Source organism: Octodon degus, unplaced genomic scaffold (assembly GCF_000260255.1).
Source record: "Octodon degus isolate 3935 unplaced genomic scaffold, OctDeg1.0 scaffold00218, whole genome shotgun sequence".
In the NCBI taxonomy this organism is placed as follows: domain Eukaryota; kingdom Metazoa; phylum Chordata; class Mammalia; order Rodentia; family Octodontidae; genus Octodon; species Octodon degus.
The window spans coordinates 700,867-721,831 of NW_004524794.1; the positions used below are offsets into that span (position 1 = coordinate 700,867).

General features: G+C 61.1%; 1 protein-coding gene across 6 annotated transcripts; it reads left to right on the plus strand.

The window, feature by feature from the left end:
* The first annotated feature begins 1,010 nt into the window (after nucleotides 1-1,010).
* On the plus strand, nucleotides 1,011-20,632 carry Hcfc1 (host cell factor C1). Of its 6 annotated transcripts, none has more exons than XM_004645102.2 (26): nucleotides 1,011-2,577; nucleotides 6,764-6,912; nucleotides 7,085-7,245; nucleotides 7,592-7,800; nucleotides 8,401-8,485; nucleotides 8,983-9,089; nucleotides 10,039-10,218; nucleotides 10,290-10,649; nucleotides 10,746-10,906; nucleotides 11,404-11,601; nucleotides 11,824-12,048; nucleotides 12,170-12,274; nucleotides 12,487-12,706; nucleotides 12,812-12,954; nucleotides 13,075-13,213; nucleotides 13,389-13,609; nucleotides 13,920-15,330; nucleotides 15,512-15,675; nucleotides 16,224-16,668; nucleotides 16,872-17,192; nucleotides 17,285-17,403; nucleotides 17,497-17,634; nucleotides 18,000-18,185; nucleotides 18,563-18,863; nucleotides 18,944-19,007; nucleotides 19,097-20,632. In XM_004645102.2, exons 1-26 carry the CDS (start codon nucleotides 2,385-2,387, stop codon nucleotides 19,134-19,136), a joined length of 6,045 nt encoding a protein of 2,014 aa, XP_004645159.1. In that variant the 5' UTR covers nucleotides 1,011-2,384; the 3' UTR covers nucleotides 19,137-20,632. The 6 variants fall into 6 exon arrangements, with proteins under 6 accessions (XP_004645159.1, XP_023561161.1, XP_023561165.1 ...); XM_023705393.1 differs by having other exon boundaries at nucleotides 1,012-2,577; nucleotides 16,869-17,192; XM_023705397.1 differs by lacking the exon at nucleotides 1,011-2,577 and adding an exon at nucleotides 2,697-2,749 and having other exon boundaries at nucleotides 16,869-17,192.
* The last annotated feature ends 333 nt before the right edge of the window (nucleotides 20,633-20,965 follow it).

The window sequence follows — 20,965 nt, forward strand, 5'->3', positions numbered from 1 at the left end:
GGTTGAACACATTTATTTCAAAGTATATTAGGCTGTCGCTAGATCTTGTAATTTAGTTAGCTTCCAAATACCTGCAGCACAGCTCCAGAGCTAAAGCGTTCTGTGCACTGATTTTGGTGAAGGTCTCAAATAATGCCAGTGCTCTGGGCTGCTCTGCCCATGTCTGGTTTCCACTAGAGAATACCGGTGCGATGAGGCTCGAATGGAGGGCTCATCATCTGCTCTCACTCCAAACTGCAAGTTCCCTGCGCTACAGCCTGTGTGGGGCAGCGAGGGAGACACCGCAGCCGCCTCTCAAGAGACTGGGGACGAGGGTTGACACTGGTCCCCACTGCGCAAGATGATTCTGAGCCCTTACAGCGTTGGCGCGAAAAGGCCAGAGATCACCATCCGGGTATTTTGACTCTCGCAGTAAGGCTGGGGAAAATTCAAATCTGAAAAAGGGCGGACCCGAAAGGCGGCAATGCGCCTGCGCAGGGGCGGGGCGCGGGCCCTGGGAAGCAGACTGGGCGGGCTGACGCGAGTGACGCAGGCCGTTCCCGCTCCTGTCCACTCGGGTCTGGCGCCGCTAGCCCGGCTACCCGCCCTGAAGCCGTTGAGACTGGAAAGGAGGGCGGGTTGGCAGAGACGGCCTGGCGCGCGAGGTCCCGGTCCTGGCGCGCGGCCCGGCGGAGTCTGCCGCGGCGCGGGAGAAGGCGGTGTCGCCGGGGGCGGGGCCAATAGGGCCTGGGAGCGGGCGGCGGCCCCGCCCCCGGGCGTGTGCGCTCAGTTGCGTCATCACCATTTCGCCCCGCCCACAGCTGCCTTGCCGCCCGCCTCCTACGGGCTGCTGACCGTGCTGGGCGGGAAAACGGCCGCTTCTTGTCTATGGGAAGCACTGTAGTGTTTTTTCTCCGCTACCCTTAATACCCGTGCCTCCATCCTTATTGCTAGTTAAAATTAACTCCCCTGGCATGCGTCTTTTAGGCGACTCAGTGTTTCCCGAGGGGGGGCGGGGCCGGACGCGTGTTTGTGTCTGTGTGTGTGTGTGCGCGCTGACGGGGGGGGGGAGAACATTCTCATCCGGGCATCCCTAGATGCCGCCACCGCCATTTTTGTTTTGTGCTGAAAGTCGCAATTGACGCCTGTGGACGGCCGGGCGAGGGGAAGTGGCAAGATGGCTGCTCCCAGGGCGGAGGCGTGGAGGCGAACTGTGAGGGGCCTTGGGGCGAAGCGTGCCTTCACCTGACCTGAGCTCCGCTCGAGCTCCAGGCGAGTGCGCAGCACTACCCACTTGCCCCATCGCTAGGCAGCGCAGAGGTCCTGTAAGAGGCCTGGGACCAGAAGCGAAGCGATGCGAAGGCGGGGAGCAGTGACGTCGCCAGGCTCCGCCCCCTCGCCCGACCGCCGCCGCCATGTTTAGTTGTTACTTCTTCACACAAGATGGCGGCTCCCAGGGAGGAGGCATGAGCGCCCTGCCGTTACAGCTCCTTCTGCCGTACAGTTGCCGCTTCTGGGCCTAACTCGGGCTTTTTGAAGCGGCTCCTGTGGGACGGAGTCAGACAGAGGGAAGCGAGGATTGGACGCTGCTTTGCGTTTGGTTTGCAGTAGAAGAACTGACCCAGGAGGAAGAGAATAGGGGGGGAAGGGGGAGCTAGTCTCAAGATGGCGGCTCCCAGGGCGGCAGGCACAGCCTGAGCAGCAGAGGCGGACTCAAAGGAGAGGCGCAAGACCCCACGAGCCGTACGGCGCAGACCTCAAGTAGCGCCGGGGAGTTAGAGCTGCTTGCACAGGACTCCAGCGCGCCTCCATTCCTTGGAGTGTCGCGGCCGTTTCGGGAGTGGCGGCTGTGCTGAGCGCTGGGCGGGGAAGCGGGACGGTCTCAAGATGGCGGCTCCCACAATTGTGGTCTGAGCGCCGACGGGGCTACGACGACCGCGGGGCCTGTGGCTCCTTTCCACCCGCCCCGGAAGCCGGCCAGTGCTGGGGACTTGGGGGGTGTGGGAACCGGGCCGGGGCTCCGCCATTTCCGGCGGGGGAGGGCTACGACTGAGGAAGGGAGGAGAGAGAGGCGGCTCAAGATGGCGGCTCCCAGGGCCTCCCGCCCGAGCTCGTGAGCCGGGACACCTGGGCGAAGAGTCAGGGCGGTGGCACTCGGCGGCCCGCAGCTTCGCCGGCCTGGGTGCCAGCTGGCATCGGCAAGCCCTCGAGGGGACAGTGCGCGCGAGCAGGCGGCGAAGAGCGTCGGGGACGGACGGTAGTTAAGATGGCGGCCTCCATGGAGCAGTCCAGCGCCGTGTGAGGAGCCGCTGCTCCGCGAGCGCTGCCCGATAGCTAGGGGGTGTGTGCGCGGACCCCGGGCGCCCTTCCCGCCGCCGACTCTCCCGCCGCGCACTCCGTGAGCCATGGCTTCGGCCGTGCCCCCCGCCAGCTCCCCGGCCGTGCTCCTCCAGCCCCGCTGGAAGCGGGTGGTGGGCTGGTCGGGCCCTGTGCCCCGGCCCCGCCACGGCCACCGCGCCGTGGCCATCAAGGAGCTCATCGTGGTGTTCGGCGGTGGCAACGAGGGGATCGTGGACGAGCTGCACGTGTACAACACGGGTGAGTGCGAAGCCCGCCGGCGCGAGCAGCCCTCCCGCTTCCTTCCCTCGCCTCCCGCGCCGCCCTGCTTCCCTCCCATCCTCCTCTCTCCTCCTCCGTCCCCGCCTCGCCCTCCCCGCCGATCCGCTTTCTTGTCACCCGCCCGCCCTCCGCGTTGGGGAGCCGCTCGGCGGTATTCGGGGGGAGCCCCGGGTTCCGGGGGGCGGGAGGCTTGGCGGCGCGGCGTTAGCTGGCGCGGGCCGGTCCCCGACGGCGCGGAACGGGGCCGCCGCGGGGCTAGCAGCCGGGACGGCAGGGCGCTCTTGGGGCAGAGGGCCCTCGCGGCTCTCCCGGGCTCCGTGCCACGGCGGGCCGGCCGCCGCTTGCGGAGCTCCCTTTGCGCATTCGTTTCTGCCTGCAGTTTGTTTGTTTTCTAAATCGCCGCTTGGTGGTCGCGCCTTGCGGCGGGCGGCCGGCCGCGGCAAACCCATTTTCGTCAGGCCGGTGAGCCCGCGCCGCCCGTGTGCCCGCCCGCGGCAGTGCCGCCCCCACGCCGAGCCTGGGCTGCTGTCGGGCGCCTGCATCATCTGGCCTCTGCTCCCTCGTGGGAGCCACATACATGTCTCTCCGTGTTCTGGCTGGTTTTCTACATGGGAGCCTGCCGCTTTCCTTTGGGCCAGGGCTTTGTCGAGTGTTTCCCGGGTCACTTCAGCCCCTTTGCACACCCTTCAGCGCAAGGGCCACCTGCCAGCCTCGGGACCTCTCCTTAGCCCCGAGAGGCCGGCGGGCTGGTTGAGACTCGTGGGTGCGTGTGACAACGGTGGCCCTCGGAAAGCCCAGTCCCTGCAGCAGGAGGTGCACCGTGCAGCGCCGCCCCCGCCCGCACTGCCCGCGCGCCCGCACAGCGCTCCGGGGGTGCCAGGGCCAGGGGTCCGGGAGTCCAGCCTGCAGGCAGCCCCTCTGCTCTGCAGAGGTGACCCGACCTCGTCGCTCCATCTCGATCGGCGGTGGCTGCTGCCTGGTGACCCTTTGTGCTGTCGCGAGGCACCTGTTGCCTCCAGGGAGTGGGGCCTCTCCTCGCAGAGTCGGGTGCGCCGGCCTGGCAGCTGCAGGGCCAGTGGTGGGGCTGGCGCTTCCAGGTGGCAGGGCTGTTTTTAGCGATACCGGGGCAGAAGCAGCAAAGCAGCAGTACACTTTCCGCCCCTCTGAGTCACTTTGTTCTGAGGCTCCCAGCAGAGAGACTCGGTTTGAGAAAGTGGGCAAGCTGGGGGGGGGGTGCGCGCCTATCACGCCCTGCTCCAAGGCCACTGCAGGCTCCCCTGGGCCACCGGTTTGCAGAGCTGAGCTGATCACCTTGGCACGGGGCCCCCGCCCGCAGGATTCAGAACAGGGCTCTTGAAGCTGCCCTTGTTCCCCAGTTGGGACCCAGTGCATCAGCCCGCATCCGTGGGCCGCAGCACGCAGTACAGTCCTGAATGCCTGCAGGGCCGTGGCTGTGCTGCCTCTGCTGCTTACCTCAGTTCTGGGTCCTTTGTTTTGTTTCACACGAGGTCAAGGCATGTTTTTAGGCCTCATCCTGCAGTGCTTGGGGCTGCAGCCATGCCTTTGGAGAGTTCTTGTTCTGGAATGGGGCTGACCAGGGTTGGAGTGTGGATTGTGTCTGGGGAGGGCATGGGAGAAAGCCAGGAGGTAGCTGCCTGTGGTGGCAGTCATCAAGGGACTGGGGGACCCCTGCCTGTCTGTTGGGAAGCCTTAGTGTCACCAGAGGCCATCCTGCTGAGGTAGAGTACACCCAAGGTGCTGCTTATTGCAGGCATGTTTGCATTTGCCTGGGGCTTGCGGGCTCTGGGCTGGAAAGAGCTTTGGGAAACATGCAGCAGGCCTTCCTTTGCATTTCTGCAGGGGAGGGTGTCCCATCTGAGGGGGAAGCCACAGGTCCAGGGTCACCCTGCCAGTGGGTGGTAGATGAGGTAGAATCTCAGATGCTCTTGGGACTGTTTTCTGCCTGTCTCCTACTTCAGTTAATGAGCTAGGGGCCACCACCTTGGCCACTCCCTTCTCTTTCCCCATAGTAGTGGTCGCCAAGTGCAGCTGGTGTCCTGTCTGGCGTTACTGCTTCTCCGAAGCCTGCCTCTCAGTCACTTCCTGACCAACCCTGCTTGCTTCGTTCCTCAGGAAATGCTGTCCACCTTTCAAAGCCTTACTCAAGTGTAACATCTTCTCTGAGGCCCTTTTTGTATGCTGCCCTGATCCCTTTGGCCCTGTTCCCAGGGTCTGAGTTTGGTGCTGGGCTCCTCCAGGGTGCTCTTCTCATCTCTCAGAGAGGGTCCATGGCCTTCTGGCCAGATAGGAGGTGAAGGGCGACACCTGGGCCTCCACTGTGATGTGACAGGTGGAACAAAAGACCCACGACACCTGTCATCCTAACGTTGGAGAGGCCAAGGCAGAAGGTTCACTGCATGTTGGAGGTCAGCCTGGGCTACATAGTGAGTTTAAGGCTAGCCTGCAGGATGTAGTAAGACCTTGTCTCAAATAACGCCTTCCCCCGCCCCCCCCCCAAGAAAAAAGATTACATCTGACTTGCTGGATATCATTGTTGAGGTGGCGGTGGAATAGCAGCAAGTACAAGTGGACTTGGCAGCCTGGAAGCGGGTGGGAGGGCAAGTGGCATGCATGGAAGCCCACTCTGGCCTTGTGGAGGAGAGGCCCCTACCAGTTGTGCAAATTTCCCTCTGCCCCGTGGCAGCATGGGGGTCCTGGCTTGGGTTGCACAGTGCTCACTAGGTGGGGGGGCGCCAGAGGGCAGCTGTTTGGTTTAGGGATGGCGAGCTTGGGGCTGGGCTCTTACAGCAAATGTGCATCCTGACAGGCACTTTTGATGGGGCTCCAGGCCAGCCCTGCCTTACCTAGCTAATTGTATAACATGGAAGGAGACTGGGGGTGTCAGTGATCACTTCTAGCCCAACCAAGTGGGTCAGGTTTTCACTCTAAACTCTAGTGATGCTTCCAGAGCCACATGCCCTGCCACTAGGGTACACCAGTGAATGGTGCGTGGCAGGCCCCAGTGACCTGGTGGGCTTCGCACCATCCGGCTTTTGCAGCATGGCTCTGCCTGCTGCCCTTGGTTTCTGCCTGCCCTGGGGCCGAGTTGGGCCACCTGTGGCTGAGGTCATGGGCAGCAGGGGGGGTGGCAGTGACGCAGCTAAACAGCTGTTGGGCACTTTTGGTGCAGGGGTCCTCTCTCTGCAGGGCCAACTGGCTACCCTGCTTGGCAGCTGTGCCTCACCCTGGCCAGTCAGGCCATAGATGACTGTAGCGTCTTGCTCAAAAGTCAGACCAGGGGAGAAGTTTCTGCTCCTGTACACACTGCCCCAGCGCCCCAGGCTAAGTAGAAGCTGCCACCGGGGACAGCTCCCCTCCCCTCTGCTTTGAAGCAGCCTGCCCCACCCTCTAGGCGGCTGAGCGGAACTCTGGAGGGGGTGGCGTCCTCTGGCGATCAGCTCTGGCACTGCAGGTGGGAGGGACGCGATGGGCCTAGGTGGAGGGGTAGACGCCAGGCTGCTGGAGGCTCAGAGAGTCCTCTGATGCGACACAAGACTGTTGCAGCTGCCACCTCTGGCTGGAGAATGATCTGGAGTGGCGTAGGCGGGCTGGTGGGGGAGGGGTGCTGCTGTCGCTGAGCCTGCGGACCATCACCTAGGAGACAGAGGCGCAGGAAGTGGGAAGAGGCAGTGGGATCTGTGGCTGGGGACTCCAAGGAGGCTGTGGCTCCCAGAGAAGGCAGTGTGGGCATAGTTTTGGTTGTTTTGTTTTGTTTTTGAGTAAAGGACTTGCTTTGTAATTCAGGCTGGCCTTGAACTCACTGCGTAGTCTAGGCCAGCCTGGAACACAGCAGTCTCCCTGCCTCAGCCTTCCGAGTGCAGGGATGACAGGCTAGCGCCACCACACCTGGCTGTTGTGGAGGTTTATTTGTGATGCTCCTCCAAGCAGAAGGCAGCAGCCAAATTCCTAGAAGCTGATGAATTATCTTGCTCAGCAGCTTCCTGTCCGCTGATGTGACCTTGACGGGGAGCAGAGTGCCTGCAGGCCCCTGGTAGTGGTCTGAGGGCCTCTACTGTGGCGTATGGCTTAGCTGGTGTGGGAAGGCTGGGGACATGGAATGGTCAGGTGCTCCCAGATGTGACCTGGTCTTTGTTTTGTCCTTCAGCGACCAACCAGTGGTTCATCCCAGCTGTGAGAGGAGATATCCCTCCCGGCTGTGCAGCCTATGGCTTCGTCTGCGACGGCACCCGCCTGCTGGTGTTTGGTGGGATGGTGGAGTATGGGAAGTACAGCAATGACCTCTATGAGCTCCAGGTGACAGGGCCCCTTCCTGCTGCTGTGGGGGTGGATAGCCTGGTGATGGACGACCCTCAAGAGCTGGCCTTAGAGTCACTCTGGCGATGCCCTCCCCACCCACCCCATACCATCTCCTCCCAGCTGACTTTCTTGTTCTGGGACTCTAACCACAAGTCTTTGATTTTTCTAGGCAAGTCGCTGGGAGTGGAAGAGACTCAAAGCAAAGACACCCAAAAATGGGCCCCCTCCATGTCCTCGGCTTGGGCACAGCTTCTCCCTCGTGGGCAACAAATGCTACCTGTTTGGGGGTCTGGCTAATGATAGCGAAGACCCCAAGAACAACATTCCGAGGTGAGGCACTGCTCATCTCTGTGGGCTGGTACCAGAGTGGGTCTGCATGTGGAGGCCTGGGACTCCCCAAAGTCCACGTAGCCCTGCCCCTTCTCAGCATGGCTTCATGTGAGCCCTGAGGAGCTTTCCAGTTTACAACTCTGAAAACCCAGCAGGCCTCACAGTCAGGCCTTGTGCACTTGGGCTCAGTGCGTGATGGGGTCTGTCTCACTGCTCTGGTTAGACTTACCCTTGGGACCTATGAACCCTTTGGGGTGAAGGTAGAGGAGGTTGCTGTTGACTGGTGGACTTCCAATGAGGCCTTGTGCTGCAGTGGCTGGCTATAGTCTTCCTGTTTGTCCCTCAGGTACCTGAATGACTTATATATTCTGGAACTACGGCCGGGCTCTGGAGTGGTGGCCTGGGACATCCCCATCACTTACGGCGTCCTACCTCCACCTCGGGAGTCCCATACTGCTGTGGTCTACACTGAGAGGGACAACAAGAAGTCCAAGCTGGTGATTTATGGAGGGATGAGTGGCTGCAGGCTGGGGGACCTCTGGACTCTTGACATTGGTAAGAAAACTGTTGTGGTACTCTTGCCGTACTGCGGGCTGGAGATGGTGGTACGATAGTTCTCAGTTGGGGGCTCCCCCTGGTGCTTTGGGCTGGTGGCCTTTCTTTGAAGGAAGACTAGACTTGGTTGGCTGAGTTGGTCTGCTGGCTTCTAGGAAGCCAAGGAGAGAGCACTGTTTTGGAGGGGAACCCTCAATTTGGGTGACGCTGGCCCCTGTTGGCGTGATGGTAGTCAGTCTGTTTGCAGAGGATAGCCACAAAGCCAAATGTCTGCAGACCTTCATGTAGGTGGGGACTGTTTGAGCCGGTGACCTGGGGATGGCTACTGGGAGGATAGATATCAGTTCTGCTGCCCTGGCTCAGAGCTGGCAGCGGTAGCAACTGAGCACACGCACAGCTTCGGCACAGCGTTTCCTGGAGCGGGATCTGCAGGATGCTGAGGCAGTGCGTGGTTTCTATGGAGAAAGGAAGTGCCCTTCCCCATGAGAAACCGCGCCAGAGCAGTCAGGCCAGGCCAGGAAGCCTAGGACCTTCCCCCCGCTTGCTGGGGCTGGAGCAGATAGTGGCAGGGAGAGGCCAACCTTCTCTCTGCCTCTGCAGAGACGCTGACGTGGAACAAGCCCAGTCTTAGTGGTGTGGCCCCACTCCCTCGTAGTCTCCACTCTGCGACCACCATTGGAAACAAGTGAGTAGCTAGGCCCCCCTCCCCTAAGCCCCAAGGAGGCCTCCTCCCAGCAGGCTGGCATCCATTGAGCTCTGAGGATCCAGAAGCAACGGTCTTGGGATGGAGTGGCTGTGGTGTGCACATCAGGTGTCATCTGGTACACCAGCAGGAGGATTCCAAGTTTGAGCCTGGCCTGGATGACCTGGAAACATACTGGCTCCAAATATGGAAGAAAAGGCTAGGGCTGTACCTGTAGCTCAGTGCAGAATGCCACCACCTAGCCCAAGGCCCTTCCTGGGCCCCAACAACCCTGGCAGCTGGGGGGGGGGGGGGGACAGTGGGAGCAAGGCGCCCCTAGGGGGCCTGAGTGGGGTCTCTTGCCAGAGAGTGATGAGGCATCTGAACACTCGGGACACTCTGGGGACTCTTGGGCAAAAGTGTAGGACCAAGCCTATCCCGAAGAGGTGGCCTCTGGCTTGTTGCCATCTCTACAGTCCTCTCCTACTTCCTTTCCCCAGAATGTACGTGTTTGGTGGCTGGGTGCCCCTGGTCATGGATGATGTCAAGGTGGCCACGCACGAGAAGGAGTGGAAGTGTACCAACACCCTGGCTTGTCTCAACCTGGGTATGGCCTCCTGGAACTCGGTGGCCTGTGGGAGGTGGATGCCAGCAGTGTCCAGGGGAGGCACTTGGAATTGCGTTGCTATTCTTAGTTCTCCTCTTGTCTGTGGGCCGGGGCCTCTTCAGTGACCCCTGTAGGGACTCCTCAGCACACCTTCCCTCCTGGCAGTCACACACTTGTGGCTTGCCAGTCACGCCATGTCCCTGTGCAGTGACCAGGGTGTCCTTTCAATGGTTGTCATGATCTTGTGGCAGGTACAGGTGCTGCCCCTGTGACTAGCCATGCACAATGCTCACCCAGTGCTTGTACCCCAAGACTAAAGACTTGGGAGTAGGGAGTGGGAGCAGTGGCACCTGCGGTACTGCAGGCTACTTCAGGAGGCCTTGAACCTGCAACCTCGAGAGCAGCGCGAGCACATAGCGAGAAGGAAGAGAAGGGCCGAGACTTTCCCAAGAGCAGATACCCCGGCAGTGCCTTGGTCCCTGGAAGCTGGTGGCCAGCCTGCCCCAGCATCTGCCGCAGGGCAGGAGCTACCCCCTTGTGTGCCAGCCCCCGGCCCTGGCTTCCCCTTTCCCCCGGCTGCAGTGGGCGAGCTCAGCTGCTAGGCACCATGTGCTTTCAGTCCGTATCACTCATATCATGTGCAAGGGTGTGCATCTGGGAATTAGGGTTCCTTTGCCCTCTTACGTCTGTGGGCTGTTGCTTGGTGGGCGAGATTTGAAACCTCCGGCCATGTCACAGAGGGAGCCTTCCCACTTGGTTGATTGTGTTGTGTCCTTTTATTTTTTTAAGGCTTATTGCCAGGCAGAGTTGGTGTTTTGTTTTTAACTTAGTGCCTTGACAACTTCCGGCTTCTAATTTCCTATTGGCAATGAGAGGATGGGGGACAACCAGGAGCCAGTGGGGTGGCTTTCTCTGCCCTCTCTGCTGACCCCAGCACCTGCTTCTGCAGACACCATGGCCTGGGAGACCATCCTGATGGACACGCTGGAGGACAACATTCCACGTGCTCGAGCTGGCCACTGCGCTGTCGCCATCAACACCCGCCTGTACATTTGGAGTGGGCGTGATGGCTACCGCAAGGCCTGGAATAACCAGGTCTGCTGCAAGGACCTCTGGTACCTGGAGACAGGTGAGCTGCCAGCCACACAGGGCCCTGCTGCTCCCATCCCTGCCTGCCTCACAGCCTACGTTCTCTTGCAGAAAAGCCACCTTCCCCAGCCCGGGTCCAGCTGGTACGAGCCAATACTAACTCCCTGGAGGTGAGCTGGGGGGCAGTGGCCACAGCCGACAGTTACCTTCTGCAGCTCCAGAAATACGACATTCCTGCCACGGCTGCTACTGCCACCTCCCCCACGCCCAACCCGGTTCCGTCTGTGCCTGCCAATCCTCCCAAGAGCCCTGCCCCAGCAGCGGCTGCACCTGCTGTGCAGCCCCTGACCCAAGTAGGCATCACGCTCCTGCCCCAGGCTGCCGCGGCACCGCCAACCACCACAACCATCCAGGTCTTGCCGACAGTGCCAGGCAGCTCCATTGCCGTGCCCGCTGCAGCCAGGACTCAGGGTACGTGGGCGGCCCAGGCCTATGTGCTCAACTCGGCACGGGGCAGGGGTTGCACAGAGAGCTTACTTACTGATGGCTGATCCCCTCGTTCATCAGGTGTTCCTGCTGTTCTCAAAGTGACCGGTCCGCAGGCTACTACAGGAACCCCACTGGTCACCATGAGACCTGCCAGCCAGGCTGGGAAAGCCCCTGTCACTGTGACCTCTTTGCCTGCCGGTGTCCGGATGGTTGTGCCCACACAGAGTGCTCAGGGGACGGTGAGGAGCTGTCACTGGGTGGGGTGGAGCAGCCCTGTGCTGCATGCCGTGTGCCTTGTCCCTCTGAAGTGCTGACAGTGTGCTGTTTGCAGAGAACGATAGGGTGGTGCTTCCAGAGGGCCAAGCTCATGTGGGAAGGACACTGAGGCATCTTAGGCGTGGACCTCCCAGACCTGGAGTCTGCAGGCAGAACCTGGCAGACTGCAGCTGACCTGGGTTTTGGTGGCGTTGGCAGTGCCCTGGGGACTCTAGGGCCTTGGCCTTTCTGAGTGCCTACACTAGCACTGAGCTGTACTCCAGCCCCGACTGGTCTTCTGAACAGACCTGAGCGTGGCACACCCGGCCCTGGGACTGCTGACCCTGTTGTGGGTGGTACCCTCCCTGTGGTGGCCAGGAGTGAGTGCTGAGGCTACTCCTGAACGTGCGGTGCATTCTGGCATGGCTGTGGAATGGGATCTGGCAGCGTCCATGTGGCTCATGTCCTGTGCTTGCCACAGGTGATTGGCAGTAACCCGCAGATGAGTGGGATGGCTGCACTGGCAGCTGCTGCCGCAGCTACCCAGAAGATCCCTCCTTCCTCGGCGCCCACTGTGCTGAGTGTCCCAGCAGGCACCACCATTGTGAAGACTGTGGCTGTGACACCAGGCACCACCACCCTCCCGGCCACCGTGAAGGTGGCCTCCTCTCCTGTTATGGTGAGGGCCCATCTCCTCAGCTCCAGTGGCTCCTGCTCACCCTGATGGGATAGGTAGCTGTGGCTTTTGGGCCTGGGCTGTGGAACCAGGGGTTGCTCTTTGGGGTATGGTGGCCCTGAGCAAGGTCCTGAGCCCAAATCGCAGCCAGGGAGGGTAGAGCCGGCACCGTGGGCAGTGGCCTGGGTTCTGCTTGCTCCTCATTCATCTTGGCCCCTGCCCCAGGTGAGCAACCCAGCTACTCGCATGCTGAAGACGGCAGCTGCCCAAGTGGGGACATCTGTCTCCTCTGCCGCCAACACGTCTACCCGCCCCATCATCACGGTGCACAAATCGGGAACTGTGACAGTGGCCCAGCAAGCTCAGGTGGTGACCACGGTGGTGGGTGGAGTCACTAAGACCATCACCCTGGTGAAGAGTCCAATCTCCGTCCCTGGAGGCAGTGCTCTGGTGAGTGACAGCTGCCAGGCTGTGGTGACTTGGTGCCCGGGCCAGCTCCAAGAGAAATCCAGCCCAGGTTATGCCTCATTTGGTGCCCAGTTCACCCTGCACTTCATTTCTCCCTTTTTAGATTTCCAATCTGGGCAAAGTGATGTCTGTGGTCCAGACCAAGCCAGTTCAGACTTCGGCAGTCACAGGCCAGGCCTCTACTGGCCCGGTGACTCAGATCATCCAGGTGAGCTCAAGTGCTCCCCTGGTCAGCCCCACAGATGGGAGTGAGATGAGTGCTAGGCTCTGCACAGCCTGTATCTTCCCTTTGCGGAGGGTTCCATGAGCACATGTAGCCCAGGATCCTGCTGCTCGGTCTCCATGCCCACGTTACCCATTCTGCCCCTGGGCTGGGGGGTGCCAGGCCTGTGCGGCTGAGCCCTACTTCCCCCGTTTCAGACCAAAGGGCCCCTGCCTGCGGGAACAATCCTGAAGCTGGTCACCTCAGCGGATGGCAAGCCCACCACCATCATCACCACCACACAGGCCAGCGGGGCGGGGACCAAGCCAACCATCCTGGGCATCAGTAGCGTCTCCCCCAGTACCACTAAGCCGGGCACGACCACCATCATTAAGACCATCCCCATGTCGGCCATCATCACCCAGGCGGGGGCCACAGGTGGGTGAGGGGCCTGGCGGCAGGTAGCTTTTTTGACAGGGGCACAAGGGAAATGGGGCAGTGCCTCATGGAGCCTGTCTTCCCTGGACCCCTTCTCCCATGTAGGCGTGAGCAGCACTCCAGGCATCAAGTCCCCCATCACCATTATTACCACCAAGGTCATGACCTCGGGAACTGGAGCACCTGCCAAAATCATCACTGCTGTCCCCAAGATCGCCACTGGCCACGGGCAGCAGGGAGTGACTCAGGTAAGGCTTACATGGCCACCTCCTACCTCAGGCTCTGGAGCAGCCCACCAAGGCAGCATGTGATAATCCCAGGGACAGGCCCAGGAGTGACATTGGTGGCGCTTTGCTTTGGTGTTCCAGGTGGTGCTAAAGGGGGCACCTGGACAGCCAGGCACCATTCTCCGCACTGTGCCCATGGGAGGCGTTCGCCTGGTCACCCCTGTCACTGTCTCCGCAGTCAAGCCAGCCGTCACTACATTGGTTGTGAAGGGCACCACAGGTGTGTAGCCTATAGGCCAAGGCCTCTGCAGGGGCTCAGCTCTGTCCTCACGCACGTCCTGCAGACACCTCCCCAAAGCGCGGGGCTCCGGGCCCCCAACTTAGCCAGGCCGAGATGCTGCTGGAGAGGAGTGACTGCAGCAGCCTCATCCCCTGCCTCTCCTTGCTTCTTGCAGGGGTCACCACGCTGGGCACAGTGACAGGCACCGTGTCTACCAGCCTTGCTGGAGCTGGGGGCCACAGTACCAGTGCCTCCCTGGCCACACCCATCACCACCTTGGGCACCATTGCCACCCTTTCAAGCCAGGTGATCAATCCCACTGCCATCACTGTGTCGGCCGCACAGACCACGCTGACAGCTGCTGGTGGGCTCAGCACCCCCACCATCACCATGCAGGTAGGGTGGCATGGGCCGAGGTGTTGCCCATTGTTGCATGTTCCCTATGCTGTAGACTGCTTCAGTGAGGCATCTTTTAAGCACTAGGGTCGTTCTCTTTAAGTGGCAAGTCACCCTCGAAAGCATATGGAATTTCTCCACGTGACTCCTCCCTGCCCCACAGCCCCTGCCTACCCTGCCCTCAGTTCCCTGGTCCCAGAGAGCTGAGCAGCGCTGGGCAGCAGCAGGCAGAGTCGTTGGTGCCTGCACAGGCTGGAGGGTGGGAATGAGGAGTCATGCGCCTGGCACTGACTGCTGCTCTTGCCTCCAGCCTGTCTCCCAGCCTACCCAGGTGACCCTGATCACCGCACCCAGTGGGGTTGAGGCCCAGCCTGTGCATGACCTTCCTGTATCCATCCTGGCCTCACCAACCACGGAACAGCCCACGGCTACAGTCACCATTGCTGATTCGGGCCAGGGTGATGTGCAGCCTGGCACTGTGACACTAGTGTGCTCCAACCCGCCCTGCGAGACCCACGAGACAGGCACCACCAACACTGCTACCACCACTGTGGTGGCTAACCTTGGGGGACACCCCCAGCCCACCCAAGTGCAGTTTGTCTGTGACAGGCAGGAGGCCACTGCTTCTCTTGTGACCTCGACTATGGGGCAGCAGAATGGCAGTGTGGTCCGTGTTTGCTCCAACCCACCGTGTGAGACCCACGAGACGGGCACCACGAACACCGCCACCACAGCCACGTCCAACATGGCCGGGCAACACGGCTGCTCCAACCCGCCTTGTGAAACCCATGAGACAGGCACCACCAGCACCGCCACCACGGCGATGTCCAACATTGGGGGCCAGCAGCGTGATGCCCATCGTGCCTCGGGTGCCCCCACTGTGGTCCGCATTAGTGTGGCTCCTGGGGTGCTGGAGGGGGCCCAGGGCTCTGCCAAGCCCCAGTGCCAAACCCGCCAGACCAGTGCCACCAGCACTACCATGACTGTGATGGCCACTGGTACCCCGTGCATCGGAGGCCATGGCCCTGCCTTTGTGCAGTTGGCCTCGCTGAGTGGCAAGGACATGCTCTTGGGGCACCAGCTGGAAATACACCATGCCCACACAGCCAGCACCCCAAGTGGGGAGCCTGGTGTGGCTCGGGGGGTGCCCGCATCTGCATATGAGGGCCTCCAGGCTGGCTTGCCCAGCGCCACTGTGACTGTGACTGCCCTGGAGGCATCACTGTGCCCTTCAGTCGCCGTGACCCAGGTCTGCTCGAACCCACCCTGCGAGACCCACGAGACGGGCACCACCAACACTGCCACTACCTCCAACGCGGGCAGCGCTCAGCGGGTGTGCTCCAACCCGCCCTGCGAGACCCACGAGACAGGCACCACACACACAGCCACCACCGCCACCTCCAACAATGCTGTGGGCCAGCCTGAAGGCGGGCAACAGCCCCCCACCAGCCGCCCTTGTGAGACGCACCAGACCACTTCCACAGGCACCACCATGTCCGTGGGTGTGGGTACCCCACTCCCTGATGCTGGCCCCTCATGCAGGACCCTGGAGTCCAGCCTGGAGGCCACCGCCATGCCCGCCACCCCCAGCCAGGCTGGGGCTGTGCTGCTGGCTCCCTTTCCGACGCAGAGGGTGTGTTCCAACCCACCCTGTGAGACTCACGAGACAGGCACCACACACACAGCCACCACTGTCACCTCAAACATGAGCTCAAACCAAGGTGGGTGAGGCAGCTGGCCTGCTCCGTGTCCCTACAGGGTCCAACTGGCGCTGTGGCTGCCAGTCTTAACGGGGTGGTCCTCTGGTCCTGTTTTGCTATCTACGTGTGCGGTCCCCTTAGTGCCAGAGGTCACAGCGGTAAAGCTGAGGGAAGGCCAACCAGTCTCCTGTTGCCCCCACAGACCCCCCGCCAGCTGCAGGGGATCAGGGAGAGGTGGAGAGCACCCAGGGCGACAATGTAAACATCGCCAGCTCCAGCACCATCACCACGACTGTGTCCTCCACACTGCCACGGGCAGTGACCACTGTGACACAGTCCACACCAGTTCCAGGCCCCTCGGTGCCGGTAAGAACCCAGAGGGTCCCTTTTGACTGGCTGCTGTGCCTCGGGCCATGCCATCCCACAGCTGCACACCAGGTGTCGCTCTCGCACTGCACAGGGCACCTTGCCTGGTCCCTTCTTGAGACCATAAAAGGAAAGCGAGGCTGCAGTCCTCAGCCACCTGGGCTTGGGAGCTTTCTCTGCAGAGCCTCTGCATGTCACATCACTGGTGCACCGCCGAGGGTTCTCCATACTCTTTGCTCCAGCCCACAAAGCCTCTTTGAGGCCAGTTACAGCCAATGTGTGCATGTGTGTGTGTTGTGTTTTCACTGAGCCCCTCGCTCGGGAATTTGCTTTCCCTTCTGTTGAGCATGGTATCAGGGTGGTCCCACTATGAGTGACACGGCAGTCCGTGGGACAGGGGTTACTGTCTTTTGGGCATCCCTGCTTTGTTCCCTTGGGTGAGCAGGCTCCCTTCCGGGTGCTCTCCTCACCAGTTACAGTTGCTCCCCATCTGCCCGTGGGAGTGCACATCCTCCTGACATGTTCTTCTCTGCTGTTGCCACTTGCAGCCCCCTGAGGAACTCCAGGTCTCCCCTGGGCCCCGCCAGCAGCTGCCACCACGGCAGCTCCTGCAGTCCACTTCTGCGCCCCTGATGGGGGAGTCAGCTGAGGTCCTGGCCGCTGCGCAACCAGCGGAGCTACAGGCTGCCGTGGACCTGAGCAGTGCTGGAGACCCGTCTTCTGGCCAGGAGCCCACCAGCTCCGCCGTGGTCGCCACTGTGGTAGTCCAGCCGCCCCAGCCCACGCAGTCCGAAGTAGACCAGTTGTCGCTTCCCCAGGAGCTCATGGCTGAGGCCCAGGCAGGCACCACCACCCTGATGGTCACAGGCCTCACACCTGAGGAGCTGGCTGTTACTGCCGCCGCTGAGGCAGCTGCCCAGGCTGCGGCCACTGAGGAAGCCCAGGCTCTGGCCATCCAGGCTGTGCTGCAGGCCGCACAGCAGGCTGTCATGGGTAGGTGACAGCTAGCAGATGGGGCGACCAAAGGGGAAAAGGGCTGTTTCCCACACAAATGGCCTTGTAGGCCTAGGCAGGTGATGGCCAAATTAGAGTTGGGTGGAGGGGACAGGGAATAAGCTGCTGGGGACACCATCTCTGTCCCCAGGGCCGGACCTTCTGGCCTGCCTTTTGAGTAGTTTTCCTTGGCCCTGGAGCAGGCACTGGGGAGCCCATGGACACATCCGAGGCGGCGGCAGCTGTAACGCAGGCAGAGTTGGGTCACCTTTCTGCTGAGGGCCAGGAAGGCCAGGCCACCACCATCCCCATTGTGCTGACGCAGCAGGAGCTGGCAGCCCTGGTGCAGCAGCAGCAGCTGCAGGAAGCCCAGGCCCAGGCCCAGCAGCAGCACCACCTCCCTACTGAGGCCCTGGCCCCAGCCGACAGCCTCAATGACCCAGCCATCGAAGGCAACTGCCTCAACGAGCTGGCTGGTGCTGTACCCAGCACCGTGGCCCTGTTGCCCCCGACAGCCACTGAGAGTAAGCAAGGTTTCAACCTGGGGTAGGGTTCCTGGGTGGGGCTGGGAAGTGTCAGGGTCCTGAGCCCACCCGCTCGTGGTGCTTGCTTTTAGGCTTGGCCCCGTCCAACACATTTGTGGCTCCCCAGCCAGTTGTGGTCGCCAGCCCAGCCAAGCTGCAAGCTGCAGCTACCCTGACTGAAGTGGCCAATGGCATTGAGTCCCTGGGTGTGGTGAGTTGGGGTGTTGGGGTCATAGGGTACGATGATGCCTCCAGGCTCTGAGGGCCAAGGACCTGCCTTATTTCTCTTGTTTCTGGTTTCCAGAAGTCGGACTTGCCACCACCACCCAGCAAAGCCCCAGTGAAGAAGGAGAACCAGTGGTTTGATGTGGGGGTCATTAAGGGCACTAATGTAATGGTGACACATTATTTCCTGCCATCAGATGATGCTGTCCCATCAGATGTAAGTGTTCTCGGGCCCTGGCTCTCTTGGGTGGATTCTGGCCACTCTGGGTGGCGGCCATGTGCATGTAGCCCTGGCCCTGTCACCCAGAGTGGGGGCTACCTGTGGACTTAACGCACCCAGGCCCAGGACCTTCTGCTACGTAGCAGGAAGCCCAGGCTCTGTGTCCCTCTGCGGTGTCCAGCGTTGGTCCATGTCCCCTCCTTTCCCCTGCCCTTGTTGCTCCTGGCCTCTGTCCTGGCTTCCCCGTGTTTCTGCAGACAGCCAGCTGTACAGTGTTCAGTGTTCCTGGGGCTGAAGCTGTGTTCCCAGCCTCTAGAGCTGCCACCTCACAGCAGGTCTCCTATTCTCTCATTTGTCCCCAGGACGACTCGGGCACTGTCCCTGACTACAACCAACTGAAGAAGCAGGAACTACAGCCAGGCACAGCCTACAAGTTCCGTGTGGCTGGCATCAATGCCTGCGGCCGAGGGCCCTTTAGTGAGATCTCTGCTTTTAAGACTTGTCTGCCGGGTTTTCCGGGGGCCCCTTGTGCCATTAAAATCAGCAAAGTGAGTCTTGCGGCAGGAGGTGGGCGCTGGGGGCGGGTCCTGAATGGGGACAGAGTTGGCAGTCTGGCCTCTGTCATCGGTTGTCCAGGAGACAAGAAGAGTCCTTTCCCTAGCCTCTTGAGTTTGTCGACTGGTGCCCTGTGCTGTTCAGTACCTTCTGTTCTTGGCCTAGAAACATCCTGGGGGACAGGGTCCGTTATGTCCAGCTCCCGAAGTGCACAGGGAGGCTGTGAATCCTCGGGGCGGCTTTCTCCAAAGCTTTGGGGGCTCTGATGTATGTGCTCAGCGGCCCCTGTGGCCCTGGGGCAGGCCGTGTGCTGGAGCCTGCGGTGGCCGCTGAGAGGCGGAGCTGAGCACATCCCTCTCCCTGCTTACAGAGTCCCGATGGTGCTCACCTCACCTGGGAGCCGCCCTCCGTGACCTCGGGCAAGATCATCGAGTACTCTGTGTACCTGGCCATCCAGAGCTCGCAGGCAGGGGGCGAGCCCAAGAGCTCTGCGCCTGCACAGCTGGCCTTCATGCGCGTGTACTGTGGGCCCAGCCCCTCGTGCCTCGTGCAGTCCTCCAGCCTGTCCAACGCGCACATCGACTACACCACCAAGCCTGCCATTATCTTTCGCATCGCTGCGCGCAACGAGAAGGGCTATGGCCCTGCCACGCAAGTCAGGTGGCTGCAAGGTGAGCCGCCCGCCCGGCCCCAGTCCCAGAGCCCACTCTGGCAGAGGAGCACTCATTCCCTGCCCTCCCATCCCTTCCAGAGACCAGTAAGGACAGCTCGGGCAGCAAGCCGGCCAGCAAGCGGCCCATGTCCTCTCCGGAAATGTAGGTGGAGAGCCCCTGCGGGAGCCTCGCGTGGGGGGGGCCGGGCTCAAGCGCTGGGCGTCACCAGCACCTCTCTGCCGCCTCCCAAGGAAATCTGCTCCAAAGAAGTCGAAGGCGGACGGTCAGTGAGAGCAAGCTGGCCGGACCGAGACCCACCCAGACCCCTCGCTTCAGGAACCGCTGCCCTCTCCACCTGCCCGCCCTCCTGGCTCGCAAACTCCTCTGCTGCTGCCACTGCTGCCTCTGCCTCCTTACCGGTTCTGCTCTGGCCTGAAGAAAGCACATGGCCGCCCGCCCGCCCGCCCGCCCACCGGGAAGCAGCGAGCCTGTGAAACAAGTGTTCCCCTTCCTCTGCCCGCCTCCGCACCAGTGCCTGCCCGCCAGTGTGGCAAGCTGGCGTTCAGAGGCCTGCAGAGGAGCGGAGCCTGCCGGGCCCACCTTTCAGAGGCTGCGCTCGTTTTGTGGTTCCTTGCCCTCGGTGTGGAGGGCTCTGGGTCTGCCTGCTTCTCTCATTAGTCACCTGGTGTTTGCAGCCACCTCCCACCCCTCCCTCAGGCTGACCACCCCCAGACACCCTCTCTTCTCCAAGGCCCTCTGCTCCTCGCCTGGCCGCCTTCCTGCTTTATCAACGGAAAAGGAAGAAGGAAGGCAAAAGAAGGGCCGAGGGCCCCATCCTGAGCAGCGCTGTCACCCTCCTCCAACCCACGGGCGCAGTGTGGCCCCCCGCAAGCCCGGCTCTGCCCTTGCCTGGCTTGATGCTGGGGGCTACATCACCAACTGCTGCATTTGTTGTATTTTTTTAAGTTGAAATTGATGGAGTTAACATTTTTATTGTAATTTTAGCCTTAGCGTGTGGGGGCTTTGTCCCTTTTTTGTTGTTGTTAGCTGTGTACAGAATGTATCTTCTCCCCTCCCCCTTTTTTTAACTTTTTTTTTTCTCCTTGGCTAACCCTTGGCAGGGATCTTGTAGAGGAAAAATGGGGCAGCTGGGGCTGGAGGGGTGCGGAAGGGGCCTCCCTTCTCCCTTCCTCCCTCCCTCTTGGGGCCTGGACCTGGTCATCGGCCTGGGCTGCTGCCGTCCCTGACCTCTTGGAACTGAGGAGTGAAACTGGCATGGCGCTTGGAGCGAGCACTTCTACAGAGAGGGACTGCACGGCAGACTGCCCGCCCCGCTGCCCCGGCCAGCCGTCCAGCTGTGGCAGGCTTTGTCTAGGTTCCCTGGAGGCCCAGCCTCCTGGCTCTGCCAGGCCTGTCGGGCTTCTCAGCTGGGGGCAGTGGTGAGCAAGGTTTGCCTGTGGTCCTCCTGGCTGGGTTTAGGTGACAGCTGGTCCGACCCCTCCATCTCTGCCAGAGGTTCGGGAAGGGGGCACACCCCCCCAGGGCCTCTGGTTTGTTGTATTATAGTATATTTCGCTGTGGAAACTGTCATGTTTTAGTCGCCTTGGAGCCCACCGCCTGTCCCATTGTTTTGCCCGTCCCCTCTTGAGCGCCCTCTGATTTCTCTTGTTTCTGAGAACAGTACCACCCGTTCATCTATTGTAGAGTAACCCGTGACTCAATATTACCATAGTGCGATGTCGTTTTGTGCTATTTTGAACAATTAAAGACTTTTTTTGAAAAAACTATTTGATGTCTTGCTGTGTTTGGTGTCTTGCTGTGTTTGGTGTCCTATGGCCTCTGGAGGCCAAGTGGGGACTTGGGTCACAGTTGAGCCCTTCTGCCAACCACTCCCTTTCTGCAGTGCCCTGTGGTCTCCACCCCTTGAGACCTGCTGCTCAACAAGGGGTGGGTGCTGCCCAAAGCCCCCTAGCCACAGGTCGGGCACTCTAGGTCCCACAGGACTGGGCCCTCTGGCTCTTCGTGTGGCCAGGCCCTGAGGACAAGGAGCAGGGGGTGCTGAGCCACACGGGCCAGAGGTCCAGCTAAGGTTAGTGTAGTGCTAGCTAGAGCAGGGGACC